General features: G+C 41.2%; 1 protein-coding gene across 2 annotated transcripts; it reads right to left on the bottom strand.

Moving 5' to 3' along the window:
• Nucleotides 1-4,720: 4,720 nt before the first annotated feature.
• LOC118302695 (anoctamin-9) lies at nt 4,721-27,245 on the bottom strand. 2 transcript variants are annotated; one of them, XM_035629051.2, is made up of 24 exons: nt 27,015-27,245; nt 22,231-22,290; nt 19,879-20,001; nt 19,610-19,749; nt 19,357-19,406; nt 19,187-19,245; nt 18,655-18,734; nt 17,867-18,001; nt 17,628-17,721; nt 15,817-15,877; nt 15,603-15,685; nt 13,523-13,627; nt 12,392-12,556; nt 11,715-11,751; nt 11,316-11,427; nt 8,536-8,590; nt 8,331-8,428; nt 7,857-8,053; nt 6,955-7,107; nt 6,059-6,203; nt 5,843-5,965; nt 5,653-5,746; nt 5,453-5,568; nt 4,721-5,230 (listed from the first exon to the last, which is right to left on the bottom strand). In XM_035629051.2, exons 1-24 carry the CDS (start codon nt 27,033-27,035, stop codon nt 5,197-5,199), a joined length of 2,340 nt encoding a protein of 779 aa, XP_035484944.1. In that variant the 5' UTR covers nt 27,036-27,245; the 3' UTR covers nt 4,721-5,196. The 2 variants fall into 2 exon arrangements, with proteins under 2 accessions (XP_035484944.1, XP_035484945.1); XM_035629052.2 differs by having other exon boundaries at nt 5,453-5,565; nt 27,015-27,243.
• Nucleotides 27,246-27,289: the final 44 nt, after the last annotated feature.

Here is a 27,289-nt window from a genome sequence, read left to right as displayed (position 1 = left end):
GTCAAAACTAAGCTTTTTAGCTCAGAAAACGATGGTTTGTGACAAATTAACTTAAATTCAATCATACTGTGTCAAAACGATGTTTCGCGATGAATCGGGACAAATCAAGTCAAATTCAATGATACTGTGTCAAAGCTGACTAATTTAGCTGAGAAAGCGATGGTTTGTGACAAATTAACCCTCGTAATGTCCTCCCGATAGCCATCACCCTTTGTCCTCTGGGGTCAAAAATGACCCCGTTTGGTTTGACTGTTATTTATGCATATCGTATAAATTCTATCGTAAATCAATTCTGTGTTACACCTTTAGTCTTACTTCAGTCCAACCCATTACCACAAATTTTGCCCTTCTTTTTTGGAATTTAGGGCCAATATACCTTGTTTACATAAAAGTATACCCTGTTTTTGAGTTTAAAAAAAATAAACAATTAATTATTTTGACTTTATTGGATTTTGACTATTGGACTTAACACAGAGTGGTATATGTCAAAGTTTAGTGAGGATGCTGTTTTTGAATCATTTGAAATTCTTTAATGACAGAACATAATCACACCTGTTGTCCTCTGGGTTCAAAATTGACCCCGTCTGGTGTGACTGTTATTTAAAGAATATAAAGTGGAAACATCACCCAATCCTGTGTTGCGCTTATAATTCCAACTTCATTTAAACACGTCAACACAATTTCCTTATTCCATTTGGAATTTAGGGCAAATAAGACCTCATTTACATGAACTTTTACCTTGTTTTTGAGTAAAAATAAATTAAATAATTAATTATTCTGACTAAAGTTTACAAACAGAGTCACGTAAGTTAATAGATCATCAAAGGCCGGTGTATGTCAAAGTTGAGTTAGGATGCTGTTTTAAAACCACTTCAATTTTTTTAATGGCAGCAAATAATCACACCTGTTGTCCTCTCGGGTCAAAAAAGACCCCGTCTGGTTATAAAGTATAATTATCACCCACCTCTGTTTCAACTTTTTAGTCAACTTTATTCCTACACATTACTTGACATAAAATGTCAACATTCATTTCCAAAACAAATAACTTTTCAAAACCAACTTTTCAGAGCAAAAACAGTCTGAATGTGCTCTCAGTTGCATGTGAGGCAGGTAGTGATGGCGTGATCTTTGCAAATGTATGCATTGCATTTTTGGCACATTTTTGATGATTTGATATCCCTCTGGCGAGGGCAGAGTTGGCACCTCCTTCTTTTCGGGGATGGGCCATGTGGGGCAGCTGGGCGAGGGGGCGCTGCTGCAGAGGTAGAGCAGAACTTCAGGTTCTCTATAACCAATCTGGCAGCGGCTGGAGTGCGGGGAAGAACCTGTCACGTCAAGTCAAACTTTATTATAACAAATCACAGTGCAAATACAAATAGATTAAATGGTGAGGTCACTACAGAAGGAAGAGCAACAGAAATGTAGCTCAATGCTGACCTTGCGTCGCTTGATGTGAGGTATCACCAGTTGTCGCCCAAGCTCCTCTATGAACAGCCTCCTCCTGTTGTACTTCCCCTGATTCCAGTCTGGCTTGATCTCAGAAAAAGGACAAAGGAGTTCTATGCAGACACATCGAGAATGTTGTAGAAGACAACGAGGGGCCAATGGGCTGTCATTCTTTTGCACGTGTACACACTGGTAACCTGAAAGAAACCCCAAAATATTCAGAAATATCAGTTTATTTTCCTACACACAAATTCAATGCATTATCCTCCCATATATAATATTATAAATAGTATGAATAATAAATGTACAATACCTTGTCAAGGTTATCGACACCCCCTTTGTTGTGACTGTAATCTTCGATGATTTTTGGCCTTTTGTCATCCCTGTGGCTTACAGCTGCATCCCGATGCAGAGTATGGGTGGTAGGACACCAGAGCATGGGTCTCGGTGAAGGCAAACTTCGATGAGAACCGTGTCCTGTCCGTTTTTGACACCAGTGCAGCGGGAAGCTCAGGCCTATTCCTCTGTACTGTTCCCACCATGTATAGCTTTCTTTTCAGCAGCTCCAGGCCAAGGGCATGTGAAGTAAAGAAGTTGTCACGTGATCGTTTTTCCCTGGAGACATTCTGTCATGTTTAGGACAACTCGCATGCCCTGATTTTTTTCTGACTGCACACCAGCAGGTTTGCCAGTGTATACCTGCATATTCCATGCATAGCTGGACCTGGCATCGCATGCTGCCCATATATTTATCCCATATTTCCCTGGTTTACTCGGGATGTACTGTTTGAATGGACAGCGACCTCTGAAGGGCACCAGGCGCTCATCCACAGTCACATCAGTGCCTGGATTGTACAACAATGGCAGGAGAGACACCCACTTGTCCCACACGTCTCGAATGGGAGCAAGTTTGTCTCGTGCACGGCGATCTTCTCTTGTGTCTTTATCATCAAATCGAATCACTCTTGAGGTTTTATGAAACATTTTCAGTGTCATGGTAGCACGAAAAATTGCCCTACCAGACTCAGCATGCCATAAACTAGCTGTCGCTTCTTTACTGGATCGGTACACGCCATTCGATCCAACTTTCTCCACTTGTTGCCACACACACGTCACCCCTCCTTGTTCGTCATGTTCAGCACCGCGTCCTCAATAGGCTTGGGCAGAAAGATGTCAAAAGTGGACTTTATGTCATCAATACGAGACCTTGCATATGTGGTTGGACCATGGTGGCTTGTTTCTCTCTCTGCTCTCTCTGCTGTCAACATGCGTCGTCTGTCACTGGGAGCGATGGAAGACCAGATAAATTTTCATCCTTTGAATGGGAATATTCTTCACTCTCAGCCGGGTCCTCTTCCTCAGATTCTTCCTCATCAGTTGATTCTTCCTCTTCATCATAATCAGTGCAGTCCTCCACTTCTGACACTTCTTCCATTTCAGCTTCAGATTCTTCCTCGACATCATGTTCATCATTTTCCTCCACTTCATACCCTTCTTCCATTTCTGCAGCAGGCAATTTGGGGGCTTCTTCAGAGTAAGAAGTAGCATGTGGTCTGTATTTTGGATCAATCACCTCATCATTATTTTCCTCCTCTTCTGACCCTGAATCCTCCTAATCAGGTGATTCTTCCTCCTCATTATGTTCAGCATTGTCCTCCTGTTCATTGTTCTCCACATCATGGTTCAAAATAAGCTCAAGAGCCTCCTGTGCAGTATAGCTTTTCTGCCTCTTCATTGTGCTGCCTGTCTGACTAAAATGCGAAATGCCCCAACATCTGAGTCCTGTTTTTGTTTTTTGTTTTTAGTTTTCTTGACCATTGCTTGACCCCACATATCAAAGAGGTGTGTGTGCGTGTGTGTGTGTGTGTGTGTGTGTGTGCGTGTGTGTGTGTGCGTGTGTCGTGAGGGGGGGGGGGTCATCTGTTGGAAAGCAGTATGGTGTGACAATTTGCCCCATTGTACCACTTTGTGCTGTGGGGTCTTTTTGACCCCAGAGGACAACCGAAGTTATTAAATTCAATAAAACACCCATAATTCAATTAAAATACTTTATTATTATTAAGAGCATAGTATGGAACAACCCCCATTATTTCCAGGCCATTTGATGAATAAAAAACACATTTCATTTGGGGTCATTCTGACCCCAGGACAACACGAGGGTTAAGTCAGATACAATGATACTGTGTCAACACTGACGTTTTTAGCTGAGAAAACGATGGTTTGGGACAAATCAAGTCAAATTCAATGATACTGTGTCCAAACTGACTCATGTAGTCCAGAAAATGATGGTTTGTGATAAATTAAGTCAAATTCAATGATACTGAGTCAAAACTGACATATTTAGCTGAGAAAATGATGTTTTAGGACAAATTTGGTAAAATCCAATGATACTGTGTCCAAACTGATTAATTTAGCTGAGAAAACGATGGTTTGTGACAAATTAACCCTTGTGCTACCCTTTTGCATACTCGGTCCACCAGGGGGGGGTGTTTTTAAATCGCCACCGGGCTGCGCGCATAGGCCCAAGGCAGAGATCAGGCGAAGGCCTTGATCGCGAGAGCGCCCGCCTGTGTCCCTTTTGTGAATTTTTTTTGGAGTTGGGGCACCCTCTATCACCCGTGTCCAGGGGTCGCCGCTGTTTCTTTCTTTCTTTCTTTCTTTCTCTGTGTGTTGTGTGTGTGTGTGTGTGTGTGTGTGTGTGTGTGTGTGTGTGTCTCTCTCTCTCTGGGGGGGCAGAGAAGCCCCGACCCGACCCCGGGGCTCCGGGGCGGTTTGTCCGACTCGTGGGGTCAGAGAAGCCCCGACCCCGAGGCTCCGGGGCGGTTTGTCCGACTCGTGGGTTGGGGTCAGAGAAGCCCGGACCCCGAGGCTCCGGGGCGGTTTGTCCGACTCGTGGGTTGGGGTCAGAGAAGCCCGGAGGCTCCGGGGGGTGTCCGGGGGTCCGAGAGACCCAGAGGGCCTCTGAAAATTACACGCGTGGCAAGCGGGAGGGTTAATATTTATGTTGTCATATTTTACAGTCTTATGATATTAAATAACCATCTGTGGAGGTTCTTATAATTTTTGAGTGTCGTGACAATTGAATATGAGAGGCAGACTGAATATCATAATTTAACTCAAATTTTCTCTATATGCTGATCACTGGTGGTCCTAAAGCCAGTTTATAGGCTCATTACCATAAGTAATGAACTGGTATGTTTGTATGTTAAATAGGCATGTAATATGTATAGAATCGTACAATTTTTATAAAGGATGTTTAATAAAAGACATAGTATTTAGGTTTCATTTCCATTTATTGCCACAAAGTTATTCCTAACTGCAATGACAGAATAAGACAGTTAAATCATGAAAACTGTCAGGAATTCTGTCTGGAATAAAATAATCTTTCTTGAATTCAATGGCTAGATTAAAAATCAAAATTAGGTTCAGCAAATTGATTTACTCGAATGCCATGTCATGTTACAATAAAATTAAACATTACATTCAAATGTAGACAACATCACAAGGGTCTCAACTGGTGTGTGAACATATATGAGGAAATGGTTGGTCACATGTCAACAAAAAAGGTTCAATCCCCAATTATATATACAATACATACAATATCATGACACATACAATTATTACAACGTTACATCACCACAAGTCCAGTCTCATGGTCCAACAGAAAATAAACATAAACAATGAATTTATCTTTACATGAGGACTTTGGACTTGTCATTGGGTGCAGATCTGAAGTCATCTGTGAAAGGTTCAGACGTCCGTTGATCTGCTGCGTTTCAACTCACTGAAATAAAACAAAAAGACATGAACAATATGCAGTACAATAAGATGGTGTAGGTCTACATTCCATCGCCATATTCCGTCTCTGTCCACTGTCCATTCTCTATGAAGCTATAAACGTTTGGTTACTGCAAAAAGCTGGAGTAGATGTTGTTACAGTGTCTACACCATGACTGTGTTTCCGCAGCTTTAGCTTCATTTTGATTTTGTGGTGCTTCTCACTTACCGCAGCTCCTCCTTTAGCCGTGCCAGTTTGTCATGCAGACGATCGTTCTTCACCTGAATGGGGATGTTAGGGACGAACCAGGCTGCTATAAACTTACACAACACCACCACGTGCTGCTGAAACAAACAAAAGAGAAATATTTCACTGGCCTCATCAATTCAGAGGAACAATAATATCTCACACAGATCTGGAGTACAAACCTCAAAGAGGATCACGAAGGCGAAACGCACAGCCAGGACCAACCAGAACTTAGAAGTCAAATTGTAGTCCTCATCGCTCCTGTAGTCTCTATAGCTGCACACATGATAAAAGATTGGTCCATGTTATCAAATCTTTGTTTGACTGTTCTGTATGTTAAGTTGGAGCAGAATAAGAGTCAGGTCATCACACCTGCACTGTGTCACATTGAAGCCATTGTCTGTCATCATCTGAATATCAAGAAAATCCCCCCGGACTGCAGAGTGACTGATAAACGCCGTAGACAAAGTGTCTTTAATGTAGCCCTCCATGCAGCTGTAGCAAGACAACAAAACACATGAGTCACAACACAGAAATCCCTCTGCTGATGTGTGATCAGGTGTTTGTACCAGCTGAAGAGCGACTGACTGTGTGTGAGTGCTTCCATTAGCACATGGACCATAGTGGTAACGATAGACGAGGCGTGGAATGAAGTCGGATGACACTCCAATGACCAGGCCATTAGCTATCACCGCCAGCACACCGATCGCCTCCAACACGTTTGTCCACACACCTGCAGAGAGAAGTCACTATTACACATACAAACACACAGTTGTTTCGATTATTAATAATGTGTCATGAATCTGAGGGAGGAGGGGGGGAGCAAACAACCAAGGATGACTGATGGAGCTGTCAATCTAACCAACATACTTCATTCAAGCAATGGAAAAGGAGTAAAAACACATATCAACATATTGTACACATATGTACAAAAATAACTGTATATTCACAGAGGTTGGGGGACTACTCACAGTCAAACGGAGATGGTGACATGGTTCAGGAGTTCTTTGTATTACAAATTAAGACATGCTGGCACTACTAAAAGCAATAGTTCAACATGTTTTTATTTGTTAGTTCTTGAGCTGAATAACATATAAACTGGACCTATAATGTAAGATGCAATCTATATTATCTCCAAACTCAACGCCGTGAAGAAAACAAGATCATTTGAGAACAGACATTCACAGAGAACACCAGAAAATATCTGATTACATAGATATCATTATATCTAAGTTTAAGCAAGGGGTTACTGCTACTGTATATGTGAATGAATGTGTGTGAATAGCTGAATGACACTTACATTGAATGAACAACAGACTAGAAAAGCCCATTCACCATTCTTCAATGAATTTGGTTTCACAGTTGACTTTTGACAGCCAATGTTCTTATGTATAATCAAAATGCTTCAGTGACATAAAATATTGCATCAGTCTACTCTAGAAACAAGACTGTCACTCATACAAACAGACGTTGGCATTGCTCACCGATATTGTTGGTCTTCCTGGGAACCAGCCGGCGTTCAAGGCGAACCATCTTGATGGCATCCAGTCGGATCTCAAAGATGTTGTTGATCAGAGCCAGCAGGGGGGCCAGGGGGAATGCAGCCACAAATATGGTGGTGAAACTGAACTGGACCACTGTAATGCAGAGACATTTGGGTTTGAGGTGAAAAGATGAATAGAAGACAAGATGATGATTCTGGGTCGAATGAAGTCTTAACACAGCACAAATGCCCGTGGTAGTCTTATGGGATGCCTGTTGCTCCCTGCTTCTCACTTTTCACCTGCTAACAATACCACTGAATTAAATTTTGAATTGAAATTCTGTATTTTTAACATTATGAAGATGAAAATAATAAATATATGTTACTATATACATAAAGAATCAAACAAAAATACAAGATGGCTCCGGTGTACATCACTGCCTTTCACAAATAAACATTATCTGTCCGAAATGGGTTAGGTGAAGCAACATGCAACATCCGGTCCTACCCCTATTCTATACAATAACAATCAATAATCAATTAATTTCTTAACGTTTTAAGAAGCGTAATTTTTTTTTTTTAAAAATCACCACAACAATGTCCCCGTTCGTAGGCTTTAAATTCACCATACACCAAATTCGTGTTCATATACCTGTTCTATAATCACATTGTCTATGAGCACATCATTACAGTACATTGTATTCATTTAGCTGACGCTTTACATAAGTGCATTCAACTATGAAGATACTACCCAAAAAGTACAACTAACTGACTGTCATTTATGCTTTTCAAAATTCTCTCATCCTAACAACTTCTTCATTTACATTGCTCATCCTTACTCTGCAACACACAAGTAAAGTGGATATGTAGCTGTGATTGTCAGGGCAGCGACTGTGGACCTACCCATCTCCAGGAACTCATTGAACAGGCTAAAGGCGTCTGTGTTGGCAAGGTGATAGTTCCGCAGCCAGTCCCGAAGTTTGCAGGTGTCACACGGTTCGACATGTCTCTTTTCATCACGGCAAGCCTTCCTGTAACAGTAACCGCACTTCCTCTCCAGCTTCTTTGCCGTGTTCCTGCTCAGACAGCTCTTCAGCCAGCTGTGGAAAAGTGAGATCAATCCAACGAGGTCTAGATTGACTCTTCCTGGGGTCTGTACTTGTGCATGTACAACATAGCCTGGTTATGTTTCTGTTATCTGACTGAACTCAACCTAACACCAGCCATTCTGATAACTTGTACTATGAAGCGTCTCAGTTTACCCAGGGACAGTGGGATAGCTGTTGTAAAAAAAAGATTTACCCATCAAGATTTAATGCCGGCAAGATTTGCTGCCGTTACAAAGACAAAACGTGAAGGAAAACACAGCACACTCACGGCACTGTGAACTCAAAGATGTTGTTGACGGTCTGTTTGAGCAGCATGATCACGGCCATCTGGATGAACAGATCTGTCAAACAACCACTGGGATGGCACTACAAGACACACAGAACACATCTGAGGGTGAGTATTATAACACAGACATGTGAAGATACATTCGTGCTGCTTGAACATCTGATCATGACACTGATGTCCTCCTCACCTCCTCCAGTCTCCAGCGAGCGATGCGCACATAATTTCCCGGATGGCCATTTATCCTGAGAGAATAATTAGAACAATTTCATATTAATAATCTTAAATTGAAATCTCTGAACCTAAGAGTGGGTCGTACACTGGTAAAGAAAATTGAGCCAGCTCCTCTAGTTTACAGCATAAAGAATATTGAGATGCACCCATCTCAGCTACTGATATCCTCAATCTGATCTCACCTATCTAAAAATGAGAAAATGTGTTTTTGTGGCCTATTTAAAAAACTGTGTGCAGAAACTACTTTTTTTGTATGGGTTGATCCACTATAGATATCTTAATATACATAAAATCTTTGCTATTTGTGCTATTAGATTATATAGATAAAAAGTTGCAATCACCACATTAACATGAGCACCAGGGGCTTTTCTGTCAAGACCATGGTATTTTCAGTCATTACTGCCAAAAAGAGTTGGGATCTGCTTGCAGTTTACAATAGCCTGATTTCAGTCATTTTGACTCCATTATATATTTTTAAATCGTTTGTTTTCAGTCTGTTCAGTATCAAGCTGACACCACAGATATTTTCACTCTGCTAGGAGCCATGGTCAGAGGCCCTTCCCACATCGCAGGCCACTCGGGAAGGTCACTGCTGGAGATTCTCTCCCCTATCACCTGCAGGTGAGCGGCACCCAGGTTGATGGGAGCTGAGGTGTGGCTCATCCCCCCCTGATCGAGACTGCACCACGGACAGACAAACCGAGAGGAGGAAGGAGGGGGAGCAACCGCCAACCTTGACGGCGTGAGCAAAAGACATGTTTTTTTTAGACAAAGATCAAGAGGATTGTTTTTGGAACCATGGACACCGAGGAGGGACACAAGTGGGGTGAGGTCGAATTGTCTTCCTACCTACTATTCCTTGACCTCAGTGGAAAACGTCAGGAGGTCAAGGAAAGGTGTAAAGCAGGACTGATAGGACTCAGGAAAAGTCGACAGCGGTGCTCAGAGAATCCGACTCTACTGACACTAAACTACGTCATCATGCGACGGTGGATGTTATTGATGCGTCTGTTGTGGTGAAACTACAAATTTCCAAATATGAACTACAAAAACCTCAGCGGCTTCATCAGCATGTTTCAGTGTTTTACTGCCGTGTGTAAATGATTAATATTCAACAGTTACTAACATGATGACGTGCGTCTCTTCTGGGACATATTCATACTCTTCTTCTTCTTCTACTTCCGATTGAATCGTTTACGTCCGTTTATGGAGCGTCACGTTAAATATCGCTGAATTGTGGGGCGTCTATATCTCCTTACTCTCACAAGGAAGGTCCAGTGTACCCTATGATCCTTACCTATGCATTTAGAGAATCTGAACAGCTCTTACCATGGCTGCTGATCAAATACTTCCAGGTCACTTCAAGACTTCGGAAAACGAAGGAAGAAGGAAACTTCCTGATACAATGTGACAATTCGACCTCACCCCTGAGTCTCACATGGAGAAGAGCGGACTGTTCAGAGCCTAACTGCTCATAGACCCAGCCTAACCCCTACAGTTATCTATTATGAGCAGACAAAATTAATTAGCAGCTGATACAGGTACATTAGTACGAGTATAGTCATGGTAAAATAGTATCAGTGATGACATAGTTGGTTCTCAAAAGCCATTTCTTAACACTACATTTACAGTCCAACCTGCATCTTCTGAGGAAGAACCCACCCCCAGGGACACCAAAAATGAGGGGGTGGGTGGGGGGGTGCACAATAGCCCCCTGAACAACACTAGTAAAATGAATGAAGACAATTCTTTTGGTCCCAGTCCATCCCGGCAGGAAGGTGAGAGTGTGTGAGAAGATCTGTTAAAAACAAGGAATGCTCTTTCACAATAAACATTTAAGAAGCGTTAAGAAGTTGAAGTTACCGCATTCAAGGTAAAATACAAATTTAGAAGATGCATGCTGCATAGTCACTTTTAATGCTTCCATTCTTAAAGGGGCAGTAAGTGATTCTAAAGCAATACACGTTTTGTGACACAACATTAATTATCTTTGTCCTGTATGGTTTTGCACTGGAAAAACATTATAACCTCCACGAAGTATGTTTTCGTTTTTGGCAGGACTAAGCAAAAACTACCAAACAGAATTTTACGAAACTTGGAGCAAGGATGAGCCTTGGGCCAAGTAAGAATCCAATAAATATTTGCCACAGATCCAGACAAAGGAGTGGACCCATGATTTCTTTCTTTCTTTAACATTTAAAGATTTATCTTTGACATTTTCATTGATTTCGCAGGGAATAACGCATGGGAAAATAAAGGTATACTTGTGGGGACTGATATTTATGAGTGTGTGACATTTGGTGTGGCTTGATTGAATTTAAAGGGACTATTAAGAGGTGGTGGATGTATATGCTCTACCGGGTTCGATTCCAGTTACTAATGCCTTTAATATGAAAAACATCATTCACTTCCCTGCACAGTGTGTCACCTCAATCACCCAACACGAAAAGTGAGTGTCCTGGTCATTGTGCATCTCCATATCTGCTGCTGTTTTGTGGTTTGATCGCCATTAGAGTAGACTTGGTTTGAAAAATTTACTGCAAAGTTACCAAGCTAAAAATCATTGTTTAATCAACTCACGTTATTAACTCATCGACCTCAGTTCACTATGATGTGGAGTTAATATCAGCACATTTTAACAGTGTTTCGTGATTTAATGTAGGTGACTATTCTAGAAAAAGTTACCAGAGGAATATTTAAACCTCCCCCGAACAAAGACAGTTACAGACTGAGTACCTGCCCAGGAAGAAGGCCACATAGAAGAGCGATGAGAAGAGTGTGAAGAACTGGAAGGTGAACATCTTAACTGTAAAGCTCCTCTCTGTGGCAGCAAATGAGTTTGTCTTCTCTAAACACACACACACACACACACACACACACACACACACACACACACACACACACACACACACACACACACACACACACACACACACACACACACACACACACACACACACACACACACACACACACACACACACACACACACACACACACACACACACACACACACACACACACACACACACACACACACAGGAAGCACATGGTAAAATATATTACAATATATTTCTATATTTTGCACTGCACTGTATTGTATACACTGAATAAATAATCTAACTTGAATCTCACCTATGTCACAAAGCTTGAGGGAAACCCATCGGTTCACCTACAGGTGGTACAGAGGGAAAGACACACAGAAAGACACAAAATATTGCATTTTGATTACATCGTTGCTAGGTAGACCTTTTCGAAAGGGCAGGTATCACATACAATATGTAATACAAAACATTGTGCTTCTTCTCATTTTCCTCAGTGGTCTGAGTTGAAAACTGGAAGGTCTTTTTTTGTCTGTGAGGTCCAGCTAATGAGAATGAACTAAAAAACACATGGTTTATAACACAACAAAAGCTACAGTTGCTCAGTAAACAACTCCAACAAGTTGGAGGTTGTTTGCATATTATGGCGATTGTTGGAAAGTTCAAAGTTTAGTTACAGTACAGTTCCCAGTTACATTCCAAGTCCTGCTGTAAGTAACACCAATAACTTTTAGCATACTATACATCCAAGTTATTATCCCGTCTGTCAGCATTAGCTATAGCTATTGACCGAAGAAACAATCCCTACCTAAATCTACCATGTGTACAGCCAATCACATTGAGATCTTGCTAACTAATTAGGTTGATTTAACATGTTCTCGCTGTGGAACCATAGTTCATCCATAACCAGTGAGTTGCGTGCTTGTTGAAAAGGGGAAAAACGTCTTTTATTCCATTTCTCATGCTTGAATATTGCTGGGGAAAACTTACTCGAGTCATGATCTGAATGGTGACATAGTGCAGCACGGCTCCCAGCATCATGGCCACAGTGTTGGCGTGGTCCCTGAAAAACTCCAACCTGCCCTCAGACAACAACGGCGCGGCCACCACACGAAACACCACCAAAACGTGAGCAAGCCCAATGATCAGCATCAGCTGGAACACAAACAAACACACACTGAAATGCTGCCTCTTCTTCCGGCTGTAAATTAATCATATAGGTACTTTGTTTTAGTGTATGTGTGTGCTTTTACAGAGTAAGTCTGACAAGGTTTACTGACACTGTTAGGATTTAAATAAGTAAACTATTTATAAATGTGTTCCTAGATGTGATTTATTATACTCTTTTGTAGTTTTTCTATTTCTGTATATCAAATGTATGCAACGCATAGTTGCCTAGTAAAAACACAAACAAGCAAATAAAGCAAGAATTGAATATGATTGTAACCTGGAAAATACACATTGGCATTAGAGCGGGTTGCACTTCAGTGCTATAGGAGAAAGGGCTTTGCCGCCATAAAAAGAAAACCTTGATTCAAGCATCCTGTAAAGTTCCATGTGTGCAGAGGGATTTCACGACCAGGACCAGGACCCCTGCTGATGTTTGATGGAGAGTTGATTGCAGCAATACACTAATACTAGATAATACAGTGTATTACAGACGCAGCCTAACCATTTCTTTAATGTTGCTACATGTTTTTTTTGCACTTAGGCATTATGCCACATAAAGTAATTCTAATTATCCTAGTAGTGGTCACTAGCATGTGTGCCACGTAATGGGCAGCTGTGGCTCAGGATGTAGAGAGGGTCGTCCACTAACCAGAAGGCCGTCGGTTCAATCCCAACGTTCCCCAGTCCACAAAATGTCCTTGGGCAAGACCCATAATTCCAAATAGCCTCTGACGGCTGTGACGACAGTGTGTGTGTGTGTGTGTGTGTGTGTGTGTGTGTGTGTGTGTGTGTGTGTGTGTGTGTGTGTGTGTGTGTGTGTGTGTGTGTGTGTGTGTGTGTGTGTGTGTGTGTGTGTGTGTGTGTGTGTGTGTGTGTGTGTGTGTGTGTGTGTGTGTGTGTGTGTGTGTGTGTGTGTGTGTGTGTGTGTGTGTGTGTGTGTGTGTGTCTTACCATAAGTGTTACCAGGATGAGGACCACAGTGCTGCGCAGGTAAGAGTGTCGGAACTGTTTGGGTGCACAGTTTGGATCGTTGACTATCTCCAGAATAAGTTCATCCTGTCAACACACACAAACAAGATTCAACCACTGACTATATATAAAATACAGAGAAAAATATATAGAAAGATATAAAGTAGAAAATTATCCTAGATACAGGTGCTTCCATCTTGGTGACATCATTTGGAGCGAGAATCTGCGCTGTAGTGATGGTGGAGTGGATCTAATACCGAACCAACACATACATTTGACTAATGAATGAAAAAAAAAAGTGCAATGTTTGTGAGACTAATTAAGGACAGTAGGCATAGGTACCGCTTGTAAGAACCCCCCGCTACCTCCCTCTTTCTAACCAACCCCCTTCAATTTCAGTTGAAAATGTAGTTTTAAATAACAATCAAGTGGCAGACTCAATTGGTTTTATTCAACATGTAAACAAACCCACTCACTGTTTTAATCACACCCTCGACCTCATTCTGACATTTGGCATAAAAATTGCAAATCTCACATTTGAATTCTCAATTATTGACTACACTGAATGTGAAGAAATGTTCTATTACAGCAAGTGTCTATCAGAAATCCCCATCGTTATTTACTCCACTGCCATGTGTAGATACATTGCAGGATAGTTATCAAAACTTGACTCCCACACAAATTGACGATCTTGTTGATAGTGCAGCAGCCTGATTGAATACCACACTCGACACTGTCGCCCCTCTGAAAAAGAAGACAGTCAAACAGAGGAGGATAGCTCCATGGTTTAATGCACAAACACGTGCTTTAAAACAGACGTCACATAGGTTAGAAAGGAAGTGGCGTTCCACTTATCTAGATGATTCGCACCTGGACTGGAAAATTGTTTAAAAAAGCCCTTTGAAATGCCAGAACCACATATTATTCTTCACTAATAGAGGAAAATAAAAACAACCCAAGGTTCCTCTTCAGCACTGTAGCCAGGCTGAAAGACAGTAAAAGCTCTACTGAACAGTCTATTCCTCCAACTCTAAGTAGCAATGATTTCTTGAGCTTCTTTACTAATAAGATTATTACCATCAGAGAAAAAACTCATCAACTTCGTCCCTCTAAAAGCACAGACACACTGTCCTACACAATAGCCTCTGAACCAACAGTATCACCTAATTTATATTTAGAATGCTTCTCCCCTATAGATCTGGCTGAGCTGACTTCGCTTGTCACTTCATCCAAGCCTGTCTTTTAGATCCTATTCCATCAAGGCTATTTAAGGATGTATTACCTTTAAATAATAGTTCCATATTAGATCAGATCAATTTATCTATATTAACAGGCTGTGTACCAAAGGCCTTTAAGGTGGCAGTAGTTAAACCTCTGCTCAAAAAACTGACTCTAGACCCAGATATCTTAGCTAACTATAGACCCATATCAAACCTCCCCTTTGTCTCTAAAATCCTTGAAAAAACTGTTGCTAACCAGTTATATGACTATTTACACAGGAATAGTCTGCTTGAAGACTTTCAGTGAGGGTTTAGAAAACATCATAGTACAGAAACAGCACTACTGAAGGTTACCCGCGACCCTCTCATGGCCTCAGATAACAACAAATCTTTCATTCATACAAAAGTTTTGTTATGGAGTTCCACAAAATTCAGCCTAGTGGAAATTTCCATCTTTTATCGTGTTCACGAATGGGCGGGCCAAAACGGCTCGACACTGCCCCCAGTGTCAGTCCCAGAATTCCAATTATCCAAGATATACGAAATTTTGGAGGCAGATGTATCATGTCTAGACATACAAAAAGACTTCCGGGAGCCATACCCTATAACCAACTGGCCAAAAAGAATACTTTAATACCCTATAACCAACTGGTTATAGGGTATTAAAGTATTCTTTTTGGCCATTTGACACGATTCATACTTAACCGAACAGGCAGTTTGATGCCCTCATGTAACACAGTTACAGTCTGTCATTATATTGTAAGATGAAGCATACTAGATCCCAGGTAACACTACAGATGCACAGTATTCATACTCAGATACAACAAACAGCAGTACGGTACCTCGTCTTCACACCAGTCATGGACTTTCCACTGAGAAACATGTCTGGCTCTATGTCTCTTCCACAGCTCCAGGAACAGAGTAGCTGAAAACACACAGACAGCCAGCTAAAGAGGAATAATAGATCATATTGTAATGTGCAGTTCTCATTAGATTGGACATGACAACAGATCATATATGACATCAGAACAAATCAAATTGGAGCAGATGACTCACCCCAGATTGCCATGAACATAGCAAAAGCCACAGTGCCCTCATTGTCAAACAGATGACTGACCTGTGTAAATATAAACACAATGGAACTTTGTTGAAATACTGGAGACTGGATGTGTCAAGCTCATGAGATGATGGCAAGGAAATAAAACAACATCTAGGAAAGTAGCCATCCACTATCCCTAGGCAATCCTGTTGCACACACTCAAGGTTCCAATTTCCTTCTCAAAAGTCCTTGCTTAAGTTGTTGCTTCGCTGTTCATTACGCACCAAAAATCCAGCACCTATCAATTCCATGATTTGAAAGTTGGAAAAGAGTGGGATGAGGGTTTACCACTCATTCTCCTTCAGTCAGCCCTGCACAGCTGGCGTGCATGGTCCTCTGCGGTTGTTCAGGGAAGGTTACCTGTCCAAAACCACAAGCACCACCCAGTGCTAGTGGTGTTGGACTATGTGAGCTCTTTTAAGGAGAGCCTGCAAGACCAAATGCAGCGCTCTTTTGGTATCTCAGTAAAAAAGTAAAAAAGAAATTTGATAAGAAATCTGTCCAGAGACATTTCCAAGTTGGTGAAAATGTTGGCACTTTTATGGGCTCTGCCTTTCAGGTTCACCAGATCCACCTAAAATTTGTTCAGCTAAGTTGTGGGATGTTGATGATGTTATACTGTGAAACCTTTGACCATGTATTAAACACTGTTGCCATGGTGACGCAGTTTTTGCCATGAAATACGAATATGTGTTTGAGGGACTTGGTTTGAGTCTCACGACACTTGGCAGACAAGGGTGGCAAATGCTGATATCTGAAATGGCTCTTTACTCTAACTGTGTCAAAATGGCTTCATAGTGCCCTCTACAATTTGTCAAAGTCAAGGCCCCCAGCTTTAAATTTGATGTAGATGAACGAAATTTGGTAGGCACATGTATCATGTCAGGACCTACAAACTGCTGAACTCTGCATCTTGGTGACACCCCCCACATTCCCCCTCCAGTGACTGTACTTCCCCGTCCACCTGGACTGGCACACACACCCCCTCCAGCCACTGAACATTTGCCCTCCAACCACTGAACATTTGAACATCTGCCCTCCAGCCACTGAATATCTGAACATCTGCACTGACCTGTTTAGCACTGCATTTATCCCTTATAGCGTATTCATCTTATATCTATATATACCTCTCGTTCATAGTGTATTCATTGTTTCCATCACATATAATGTCAACTGCACTTAATTTATACTGATCTATTTGCACTACCTACTTCTATCTGCTGCTAAACCTATTTTATTAATTTATATATTCCTGTACATACGCACATACTTTGCACTTTACTGCCTTTTTGCACCTCTGGTCAGATGCTAAACAGCATTTCTTTGTCTAAGTACCTGTACTCTGTGCAATGATAATAAAGTTGAATCTAATCTAATCTAAAAGCCCCTGGGAGCCAATAGCTCCACCCAACAGGAAGTCAGCCATTTTGAATTTGCAGCATTTTTGGACATTTTCAAACATCATACTAACTCCTCATAGAGGATTAATCACAGCGATTCCATATTTGGTCGCTGTCATCTAAAGACATTTATGATGAAAAGTTATCAAAATATTTTTATCATGTCACACGCCATGGTTGTGGACCGCCATTAACCCACTCCATGTGGTCATATCTTCACCAAATTTCTCATGCATGATAACAGTCTCCACCCTAAAAACATCTACATGTGTTTAAAGAGAATAAAATCGACACAGTAGACTGTATACAGCTGCTGTTCTCTTCAATCAGCTGACCAGACTCGAGGGTCAGAGAGAAGAAAAGTTCACCTTCGCATAGGCGCAGGTGTCTGACAGCTGCCACACTGTACATCTGTTATCACAGCGCGGGCACATGATGATGCTGGAGTTACACACTTCCTTACTGAGGACACAAACAGATACAAAGATTAAAGGTTTTATAGACATAAAAGGTCAGTCATATTATTGTAATAATTACAATATATACAGTTATCTCAATGCTAAAGGACCCTTTGCAAGATATGAGGATTTCTATGTAGCTGACTCACATGAGAGGACTGGTGTTGAAAAAGGCGAGTCCATACAGAAATACTACAACACCCAGAGCAGCAGCTGGAACCAGCAGCTTTGTGTACCAGCCTAGCCAAAGGTAGTAGAGAGCCACCTTCTCTCCAAAGTAGCATCTGCAGGTGAAAACACAGACAAACAAACACATCAACACACATCAGCCTCTGTCCTCAGATCCAGCTGTTGTCCTCTCCTTAGCTCTGGTTCTGAGGAGCTGAAGGGAAATCAGCCAGTCACACTGTTTCTAATAGACTACTAGACAACACACGCAGTCTTTAAGTATTCTCCTCCAGAAAAGTAGTTAATGTGTGATGTCAATCAGACTCAATTGTTCATTAATAATAATAGGAAATTTTGAACAGTGTGTGGATAATTTTTCGAATAAAAGTATTTAGTCTTATTTATTTACTTACTTATATTTCCATTCATCACCACACAGTTTCCCCATGTTTTTCTGCGTTACAGTGATAAAATAAGACAGTAAAAATATCACTGACGAGGATTCTGTTGGGAACAAAATAATCTTTCTTGAATTCAAATGAAGCTATGATATTAATTAGCTTTTATAGTCATTAGCATGACAAATTATCCCTAACCCTGACAAGGATGGTATCCTCAGGGTGGGAGGAAGGCTGTGCAATTCCACTCTTCCAAACTTCCAAATACATTTGTCTCCCCACTGACGTTGTGGCTGACCCATCAAAGTCAAGACAACTGCATCCCCCACCCTGTCAATACAGGAAGTTTTATGTTTAATGGATTCACTGACTTGATTTCTTGAACTGGTTGTCCTGTAAACAGACTCGACCATTGAGCCCACTTCAACTTCAGCTTTTTTTGCGCCTTTCTCTGAAAATAATGGAAAGGAAAATCAACATACACACTGTACACAACATTGACAATCACTGATGTTTCACATCAACATCACAACATCTGGGCGCATATGTTTTTCCCAGTGTGTCTAAACCTTTCCTGTGTTCACTTTGATGGCTCTTACACTCATTGGCAGAGAGAAATGTTTATGGACCAATTTAAACTTAAATCAGGACTTTTGTTATTTGGATGAAGTAGCTTCTGTGTCAGATTTAGCAGGTGACATTATGGAATCATCATGTCATATGTTCTGCTGTTGATTATATCATTATTTAATGTATACGAGCATCTTTGGTACAGGATGAGGGCAACTTCTATAGTTGGTTTCATGTTTAGTTGAAATTTGGTAGTGGAACACTGAGCAGCACTTTCAACTCTATACCAGCAGATGATCAATAAAGGAGTCAGGTGGGGGCATGTTTACTCACCTCGTGGAGGCAGAATATGGTTTCAAAAACATTTTTCATCAGTAGTTCCTTCAAGTTCTCTGAGAGAAGAAAAACAACATTTCCAATCTTCAACACATGACAACATGCGTCAAATCTGTTTTCACATTTTCGCTGATGGTTAATACATCCACAGATTCTATCACACTCACCCCCTGTGTTGATAAAGGTCTGATGAAGAACGAAATGGACAATTCTGATCCTGTAGAAACAATAAAAGGTTCAAGTGAAAAGCCTTGATGTCTGTATATACACCTAATTCTTTTTTATGTATTACTTTGCTCCCCTTACAATCACATAGTCTAGGGTTGGGCTTCTGTGGTGCTGAATACCACTGACAAACTAAGTTTTAATATCCATAAGAAAAGCCCAAATTGTCAGACTTAAATACATGATGGTTGTTACCTGGTAGCCTGGGTGACAGCTCCCCTTACATCTCCACACCAGTTACAAGAGTCAGAGACTTTAAGCAGATACTGGTAGTCTTCAAACATCTTTTTTGGAGCACGCAAGCCAAAAAACACTTTGTCATCATGGACAATCCTCTAATGCCCACAGACAAACAGAGAGAGAGAGAGAGAGAGAGAGGGGGGGGGGGGGGGTTATATTTGATTATTGCAGTCATCCACTACATTACATAGTCTGTCAAGTCACAGTATTTTGAAGAGACTCACAATAACAATGATGTTCTTCTTCTCAAGCTGCTGGATGAAGGCCCGTTGTCTTTGAGCTTTCTGGTTGGTGTCATCGTCCACCTTGTGGGCCACTAGTACATAATCAAATGTCCTTCGGGTAGCCTGTTCAAACACAAAACACTGCGAGTGAAGATGTTCACTTCTGTCTGGACTACACAATCTTGTCCTTTGAGATTTACATTGTTTAGCAGCTCAACGGAAGTAACCTGACAGATCTGTCCAGCTAAAACACAATGTTTTTGAACAGAACTGAGACAGGTCTGAATCTCAGTCAACCCTAGCTGCCTGTGGTCACCTGTACAGTTATGCGGAGCATTTCAGACCACAATGGTGCATTCACACCAGAGGCGATGCAAATTTTCGCGTTGCTGTGCTTGCGCGAAAGTTTGCTCATTCAATTCCTTCCACTTTCTGCGACAAACCTCATTGGGACACACTATGACCCACACTAGGTCCTTACAGCTCCTTCTGGAACCCTTTCTCATCTCTATTCTCAGTGTTCACCATTATGAACTGAGATTTTGTACAAATATGAATGATACATAAGAGTAAGAACCGGACACATCGGGCCTCATGCAAGAACCGTTTGTATGAACAGATTTGTGGCTAAATAGTGCATACGAGTGATTTATAACAACATCTCAGTTGGCACTTGGCATGTGTCAGTGACTCAGGTGAAAGTGTTAACAGCTCTGCGTAGTCCGTCACTTAACTCCTGCTGTACTTGATAAAATATACTTTAATTTCTGCATCTCTAAAGGCAGGCCTTCAATGTCCAATCTCGTAAACCTCTTCTCTTAACTCTTTAGTGCCGTTTTCATGACAGAACACTCCCTGAAATGGGGCAGGAAGCGAGGCCTTATACAGTATTATTGGGGCATTCATTATGCTAATTCGCTATCCTCATGCACGCTCCCTCAATAAGCTGAGGTGGCATTCGTCATGTTTACACAGGTAACGAACAAACTTTTCTGAAGATAGAAGTGTTTGTTGAATCTGACGTGGCTCGGTCGTAAGAACTGATGGTATGAACAATTGTAGAAGAAATTTAAGATAAGAATATAAAAGTGTTCTTGCAGGAGACCCAATGAGGCCCAATGGAGTTCACGAAATGTAATCCTTCACTTTTGGTCAGCTGACAGAGTTATTGTGGCAACTCGGTTCCTCTCACTTTCATCATTATTTTCTGTGAGACATTTTGTAACACTTCAGTTTTGTTGAGCTCATCATCTGTGACGGATGTAGTTTTTGTCTGTTTAACAGATTTTCTCACCGGAAGATTTCTGCAGTGAAAACATCAGAAGACAGAGTCAATACGGTATCTACTCACTCCATAGCTCAACCCAGAGCTCATCAGAGTCTCACTGTCCGTTTGGTTTAGAGACTCCTGCAGAACACTTAAACGGCGATGTTACGATGGAAGGGAAACCCCTAAATGACGGAATTCCGTCAAAGTGACGGAGAACTTTAATCCCTTCACATACACAGCAAAAAAACTGTCTTCAGTCCATTTACAGGTCAGGACCAAAACCGTGTCTATTGTTACTACTCCCGTTCAAATCACATGAAACCAACACATTGAGGAGTACTCAGGTGTAGGTCCATGTTTCACACTTGGGTTTTTAAGGTTTATCTAAAGTAGAAAAGCTCAAATCAGTGCCTGTTGTTACGGGTTACAGAAGACGGAAAACCTGGCAGACCCATGGAAAGACAGGACAGGATGTAGAACAGGAAATACTGAGCTCATATACATTATATATATTGACAATCATACATGTTGACATCTCAGGAAACTAAATTAACAGCAGTCATTTTTTCTGGATGAGGACAGGTGGTCAGTCTGTTAAGAAGATGTCCACATCTTATTATCAGTTTATCTTCACTCTATTTACAACCTGTCCACTATTCACAATCAACTCATTTCTCCACTGTTTGTCTGCACTTTATCTTCAGTTTTTTAATAGTCTGTCTGTAGGTTGTCGTGGATGGAGCCATGAAGACTGTGGCTCACAGGTAGAAGGCCCGTGGTTCCGTGAATGTGCGTGTGAACAGGTGAATGAGGCTTGTACTGTAAAGCACTTGGTCGATAAAACCACTCAAAGTGTAAGAAGTGCTATACAAAATGTTTTTGTAAATTTATATTTAATTATATTTTTATTTTTTACTTCATATAATTTTTAATTCAATCCTAGAATTATTTCTAGGATTGACTTCCGTGTCTATACAGTCTGTTCATGTCTTCAGTCTCTGTATCTGTCGCTGACTATCTGTCTTTAATTATCTTGGTAATGTATGAAAACAGGGGAAAAGAGACAATCAGTGGATTCTTACCGTTGGAGGAAGCAAATGCTCAGTTCCGTCTTTTTGTCTGTCCCATAGCTCAAAGCCTTCCTTTAACACACAACAAGGTTAGGTTACAACCATACATACTGGTTACAACCATACATACTGCTCAGGAGAAGCATTTTATTGTATCATACTGCCTGTGTGGTCATATAATAGAGATATCTGAAACACGTTAATGAAAAGTCAAATAATAAGAGAACTGTACATAATTAAAGATTCACATGATCTATGACCTGTTAGCTAATGCTTGCTGAGGTTAGTTTAGATAAATGCTGATGCAAAAAGCACATCACCGACTCCCTTCACTGTTACTGCTACAATAGCTTTGAATTTGAGTTGCCAACAAGAAGATGTTGCATCAGTTTGACTCTGAGACATGAGAGTGAAGTTGCACTTCTCCTGGGCAACTCATCTGCACATCGGTGACAACGTTCTTAGAAAGAGGAGCATCACAGCTGCAGCTGGTGAGGAGAGACAGGTGGTGTGGGAGACGGAACGGCTCGAGTCGACATGTAAGTCTGAATAAATTAATCAAATGATTTAAAACCATCTGATATTTTCTCCTTTACCTTGTTGTCTAAGATGCTGGTATAATGATTAGTAACCCTAACACTCACTGTCCGCTGCGCAGGAGGCCGGTTTTCGATTCTTGTTGCTCACATCTGAAAAACGTGCTGTGATATTTAATTACTATTACTTTAGGTTTCAATCCCACGGGCACAAAAATAACGTGGCCACAACTGAAATTTCATTATATGAATATAGTAGATAGGTGAGGCATATGGTTTTAATCAGATTCCACATGTTAAACAAAGACACAAATCATCAGTGGCTGTTTTAACTTGTACAGAAAACTCACGTTGGAAAAAAATCTAAGGGTAAAGACTTTCTGGTCGGAGCATGTCCGTGACATTATGATGCTGAAATAAGGTCGGAGAATATTGTTCAGATATGTGACAGACTTCCTGGTCTGGCAGCTGGACTCCCTCGTCTGAGAGGAAAGACTTTCGTTGTGCTGCTTAAACTATAATTTTGCTGTCTACATTAGGCCCTATGGTGCTTTTCGTCAGTGTCACAATGTTACGTTTGTATATTATTTTGTGCGACGACGAACCCAACAACACTTTTTCTTTTCTTTTTACGAACCGGACGAGACGACTTACTGTAAGTTGCAAAAGTTCGGCTAACGCCCGCTCTGTACTTGTTGAACCTGCCAAATAAACTTTGCTGACTCCTCCATTGTATGCTTTGGCTCATAACATTCACGTTACGTTTCATTTTTCAACGCGGTCGCGTCGTTACGGCTTGGAGGACAGATGTGTGGGGGAACAGGGTATCGACAGAAATTTTACTTGATTTTACACGGTCTAAAGTATTCTTTGTTAACCTGTAATCGAGTAAATCAAACATTCATTACAGATGCATTAGACTCCTTTCCAACATTACCGTCTAACCGTTTTCTTATATGATGTTTTTTTTTCCGTGGTCATGATGTTGGTTAAAGTAAAAAGAGGAGGAACCAATAAATATGTTAAGCTTGAAGAAGCGAGCTTCTTCGGCTTTATCAATGCAGGTAAGTAATGTAGCCATGAAAAGAAAATGTATAAGAATAATGTTATGTTGTGTAGCAGAAGTTTCTCATACCAGTGGAGACAATACTGAAAATCACAGATGAGCAGGGAAAAGAGGTGGATGAAGAAGTCTTTCCTGAACTTGTAACAAAGAAGTGTGTTTGGTCATCCACAGTGTTGATGGTAAGAGAATCGATTATTAGTTTTAGTTTTTGGTTATGTTTAGGATGTTAAGTATCATGTGTGTTGATCAATGATCATGTTTGCTGTTGTTTCTGAGTTAATTAATAGAAAAACAGCACACACGCACACGCACACACACACACACACACACACACACACATTGATTGTACATTGATATTGCTAAAGTTAATAAATGCTGTTATACTTTAAAGAGAAGTTGTTTTGTGTTATTTGCATGTACATTGTGATTAAGGCTGGTTGACAGAGTCAGCGATCAGATTCACATCTTCAGTTCACTCCATAAATGCTCATATCTACCAGTTATGAACATGTTACGGTATGCGTACGTAGCCTACAGAGCCATCTTCTGACCAAACTGGTCTAGTATATTGGCCCCAAACCAGTTGATTGAAAGCATGTAATTTGCATTTTTTTCTTTGCTAAGTTTGCTTAAAATTCACTTCACATTTCACTAGAAACATTGCTACTGTCCTGAATTTAGGCAGCAGGTAAACAACTACATTTTAAACAGTATGAGCGTGTTGTCAGAGAAGTAACACTGTGGTCCGATACCTGCAGGAAAAGACTGAGAGACTGCTATGAGGACATTGTACTCCATTCACAAAAGTTAGGTCACATGAGAAAATGCCATTATTTGAGGAGAAGGGACTGATTTTAAAAGATTACTAAAAGGTCCAGACAACAACATAAACATACTGACAATTTTACTTAGAAATCTAATTGTAAAATCTTAAATGATCATTTAAATTGTTGTTCACATTTTGTGATTCATCTAAACACACATTTTCCAAACTCCCAAATGTATTTATGGACAGGAGCTTTCTGTCAGAGTCTTTGTTTTCATCTCTAACAGACACTCGACAGTCTGCAGGCCCAGACCTGCCCAACAAGCGCAGATCTTTAACTCTTTGGTTCTCTTCTTCTCCCCTGCTCCCAACCGCTGCTTACTGGTCTAAAGGTCTTAACGTTCTTACACTGTTGACGTTCCGATTGAAGATAGACGAGTAAGATAAGATAAGAGTCTATTCTGGAAGAGCAGGAAAATATAGTGTATCTACAGTACTGGTATACTGCAGTGAACCTTTACTGTGGGTGTGACCTCAACTGTTCCCAGGGATCAACAGGTTTCACCTACTTGTTACTTGTTGACAATCTGGTATAGTGGACTTACTACAGAAACTCATGCAGGTTAGAGGGAGAGAGTGTAAAGCAGCGCACTTTTGTAGCTACAGTTAACTGATCACCTAAATGCCTCAAATACAGGGAGTGAAATAAAGTAATTTGAATCCTCCTGGGGGAGTTGCCCGTGCAAGTTTGCATAGTTATCTTTGTTGGGACATTTGATTGACTTCAGCTCAATCCCATTTCACCCCTTGGCCCTACCCCTCAGTTTTGCGCGTTCACGTGTGGGGATCGCGGTGTCTCATTCCCTCTGGCACTGAGGGGGAGGGGTGAGGCGGAGGGCTAGATGAAAGCGACTAATTGCAAAAAAAAAATCACTAGCGGCAGAGCAGCGCCATGCGTTATATTATTACCACATATGTAACATTATCAACATTATCTGCCTCCAGGCCTGAAGGTGTTTCAGTGGAGCAGTTTCTGCCATGTTTTGGTTTACCCGTCTCTCATGTGGACAAATCTTGCTGTGCTGTCACGCGAGACTAAAGCAAATGATACAGGAATTGGCATACATTAAAAGATGAAGCATTTTATGAATCGATATTGGATGTTTGAAATTAAGATCAATAAAACCAGCCCTAATTCTAATGAATATGTTTCTTTAATGGGAGTCAATGGGACATTTGTGAGTGTGAATAGATGGGAGACAGTGACAGTATTTTGTGTACAATGTATTTTAGACTCATTATAGCAGCTGAGGTTGAAATTCCAAAATGAACATATATATATATATATGTAACAGAGTTTAATTTTATTCAAAATGTATTGTCAAAATTCAGCACTGCGCTTTCCTGGAGCCACATGTCAAGTGTGAGACTTATCAGATTAAGGATTCTGACTGACTGACACACAGATTTCTTCCATTATTAGTAAGATTAGTAAGAAGATGTCTCCAGCAGTGGAGAGCAGCCCCTTATATAATATATATATATATTAGGGCTGTCAAAATAACAGAGAGCTGAGAGCTGGTACAAACTTCTTTATAGGTTTTTTTGAATGAAAGCTGTTTTGATTTTCATATAGGCGACAGCTAAATGTAGGTTTGTTTGTTTGTCTCAGGGATTCTATGCCCATGGTCCATAACAGGAGGCCTTTGTTGGAAGAGAAAGTTAGGTCGGCAGGTAAGAATCCTGTATTTTCTTTTGTGATATCTTTTTAAAGGTAATTTAGTTCCATTAAAAAGACCTTCTGTTTGTTGTTTTGGCCCTGCTCACCCTGAAGACGAAATACCAGTTTTGGACATAAGCATCTTTTGTTTGGACTGCAAATTCTGTCGACATTGGAATTTGGGGGGGAAAGAGAGTAAACTCTTATGTTGCGCTCAGGTTACCCCTAGGCCGGTCGTAACACAGTCACCCTGGGTTCGACTCCGACCACGGCCCTGCATGTCCTCCCTCAATCGCTGTCCCTTCACGCTGAATACTGTCCTGTCAAATGGATTCAAATTGGATATATATCTTAATTTGGGTCCTTTCCTAGTAAATATTGATTGATATGACAGCGATCCAATCCGCATACAAACACTTTGCCACGGGGCCCCCCTCACAGTCTCCTGCCCTCATGAATATTTTTCTAGATCCACCCCTGATAAATTAAAGTTTCTTCAAAAAAACCCTCGAAGGGGACATCACTGGTTGAAAGTTTTCAGGTACACCCTGATTTTACAGAGCCACACCTCCACTGGTCATCTCCCCATGAAACATGTAAGAAACATCAAGCACGTGTGTACTAAAACAAGGGACCAAACCGAAACCATCGAAGCTGTTCTTAGAAAGGACTCCACGTGATGTCGACGGAATGATGAGAGATGTTTACCTCGGAGCTCCTGCAGAACATGTCGCAGGTTGTCCCTCGGTTCGCTCGGGGGGGGGAACTCTGTCCAAGCCCGCTGAGATACGAGCTCCTTCGTGCGGCAGTGTCCGGGTCATGAACGACGCCGGGGCTCCATCACACCTCCGCTGTTCCCTTCCGACGACTGTCCCGTTTCCCTGTCGCACACTCCGCTCAGCCAACACGCTGCCCACTTCCGCATATTTACAGGTGAGCGCCGAGGCGACAGGTAGAGGAGCTGACGTCATCCTCTCAGCTGC

This window comes from Scophthalmus maximus, chromosome 4 (assembly GCF_022379125.1).
Source record: "Scophthalmus maximus strain ysfricsl-2021 chromosome 4, ASM2237912v1, whole genome shotgun sequence".
Lineage (NCBI taxonomy): Eukaryota > Metazoa > Chordata > Actinopteri > Pleuronectiformes > Scophthalmidae > Scophthalmus > Scophthalmus maximus.
This window is presented reverse-complemented; position numbering and strand designations above follow the sequence as displayed.

Coding starts and splice junctions, on each gene's coding strand:
- LOC118302695 (XM_035629051.2), bottom strand. CDS start 27,035: ATGTTCTGCAGGAGCTCCGAG. Junction 8,054..8,330: donor ATCTTTGAGTTCACAGTGCC/GTGAGTGTGCTG, acceptor ACTTTTCCACAG/CTGGCTGAAGAGCTGTCTGA. Junction 5,966..6,058: donor AATGGAAGCACTCACACACA/GTCAGTCGCTCT, acceptor GTCTTGCTACAG/CTGCATGGAGGGCTACATTA.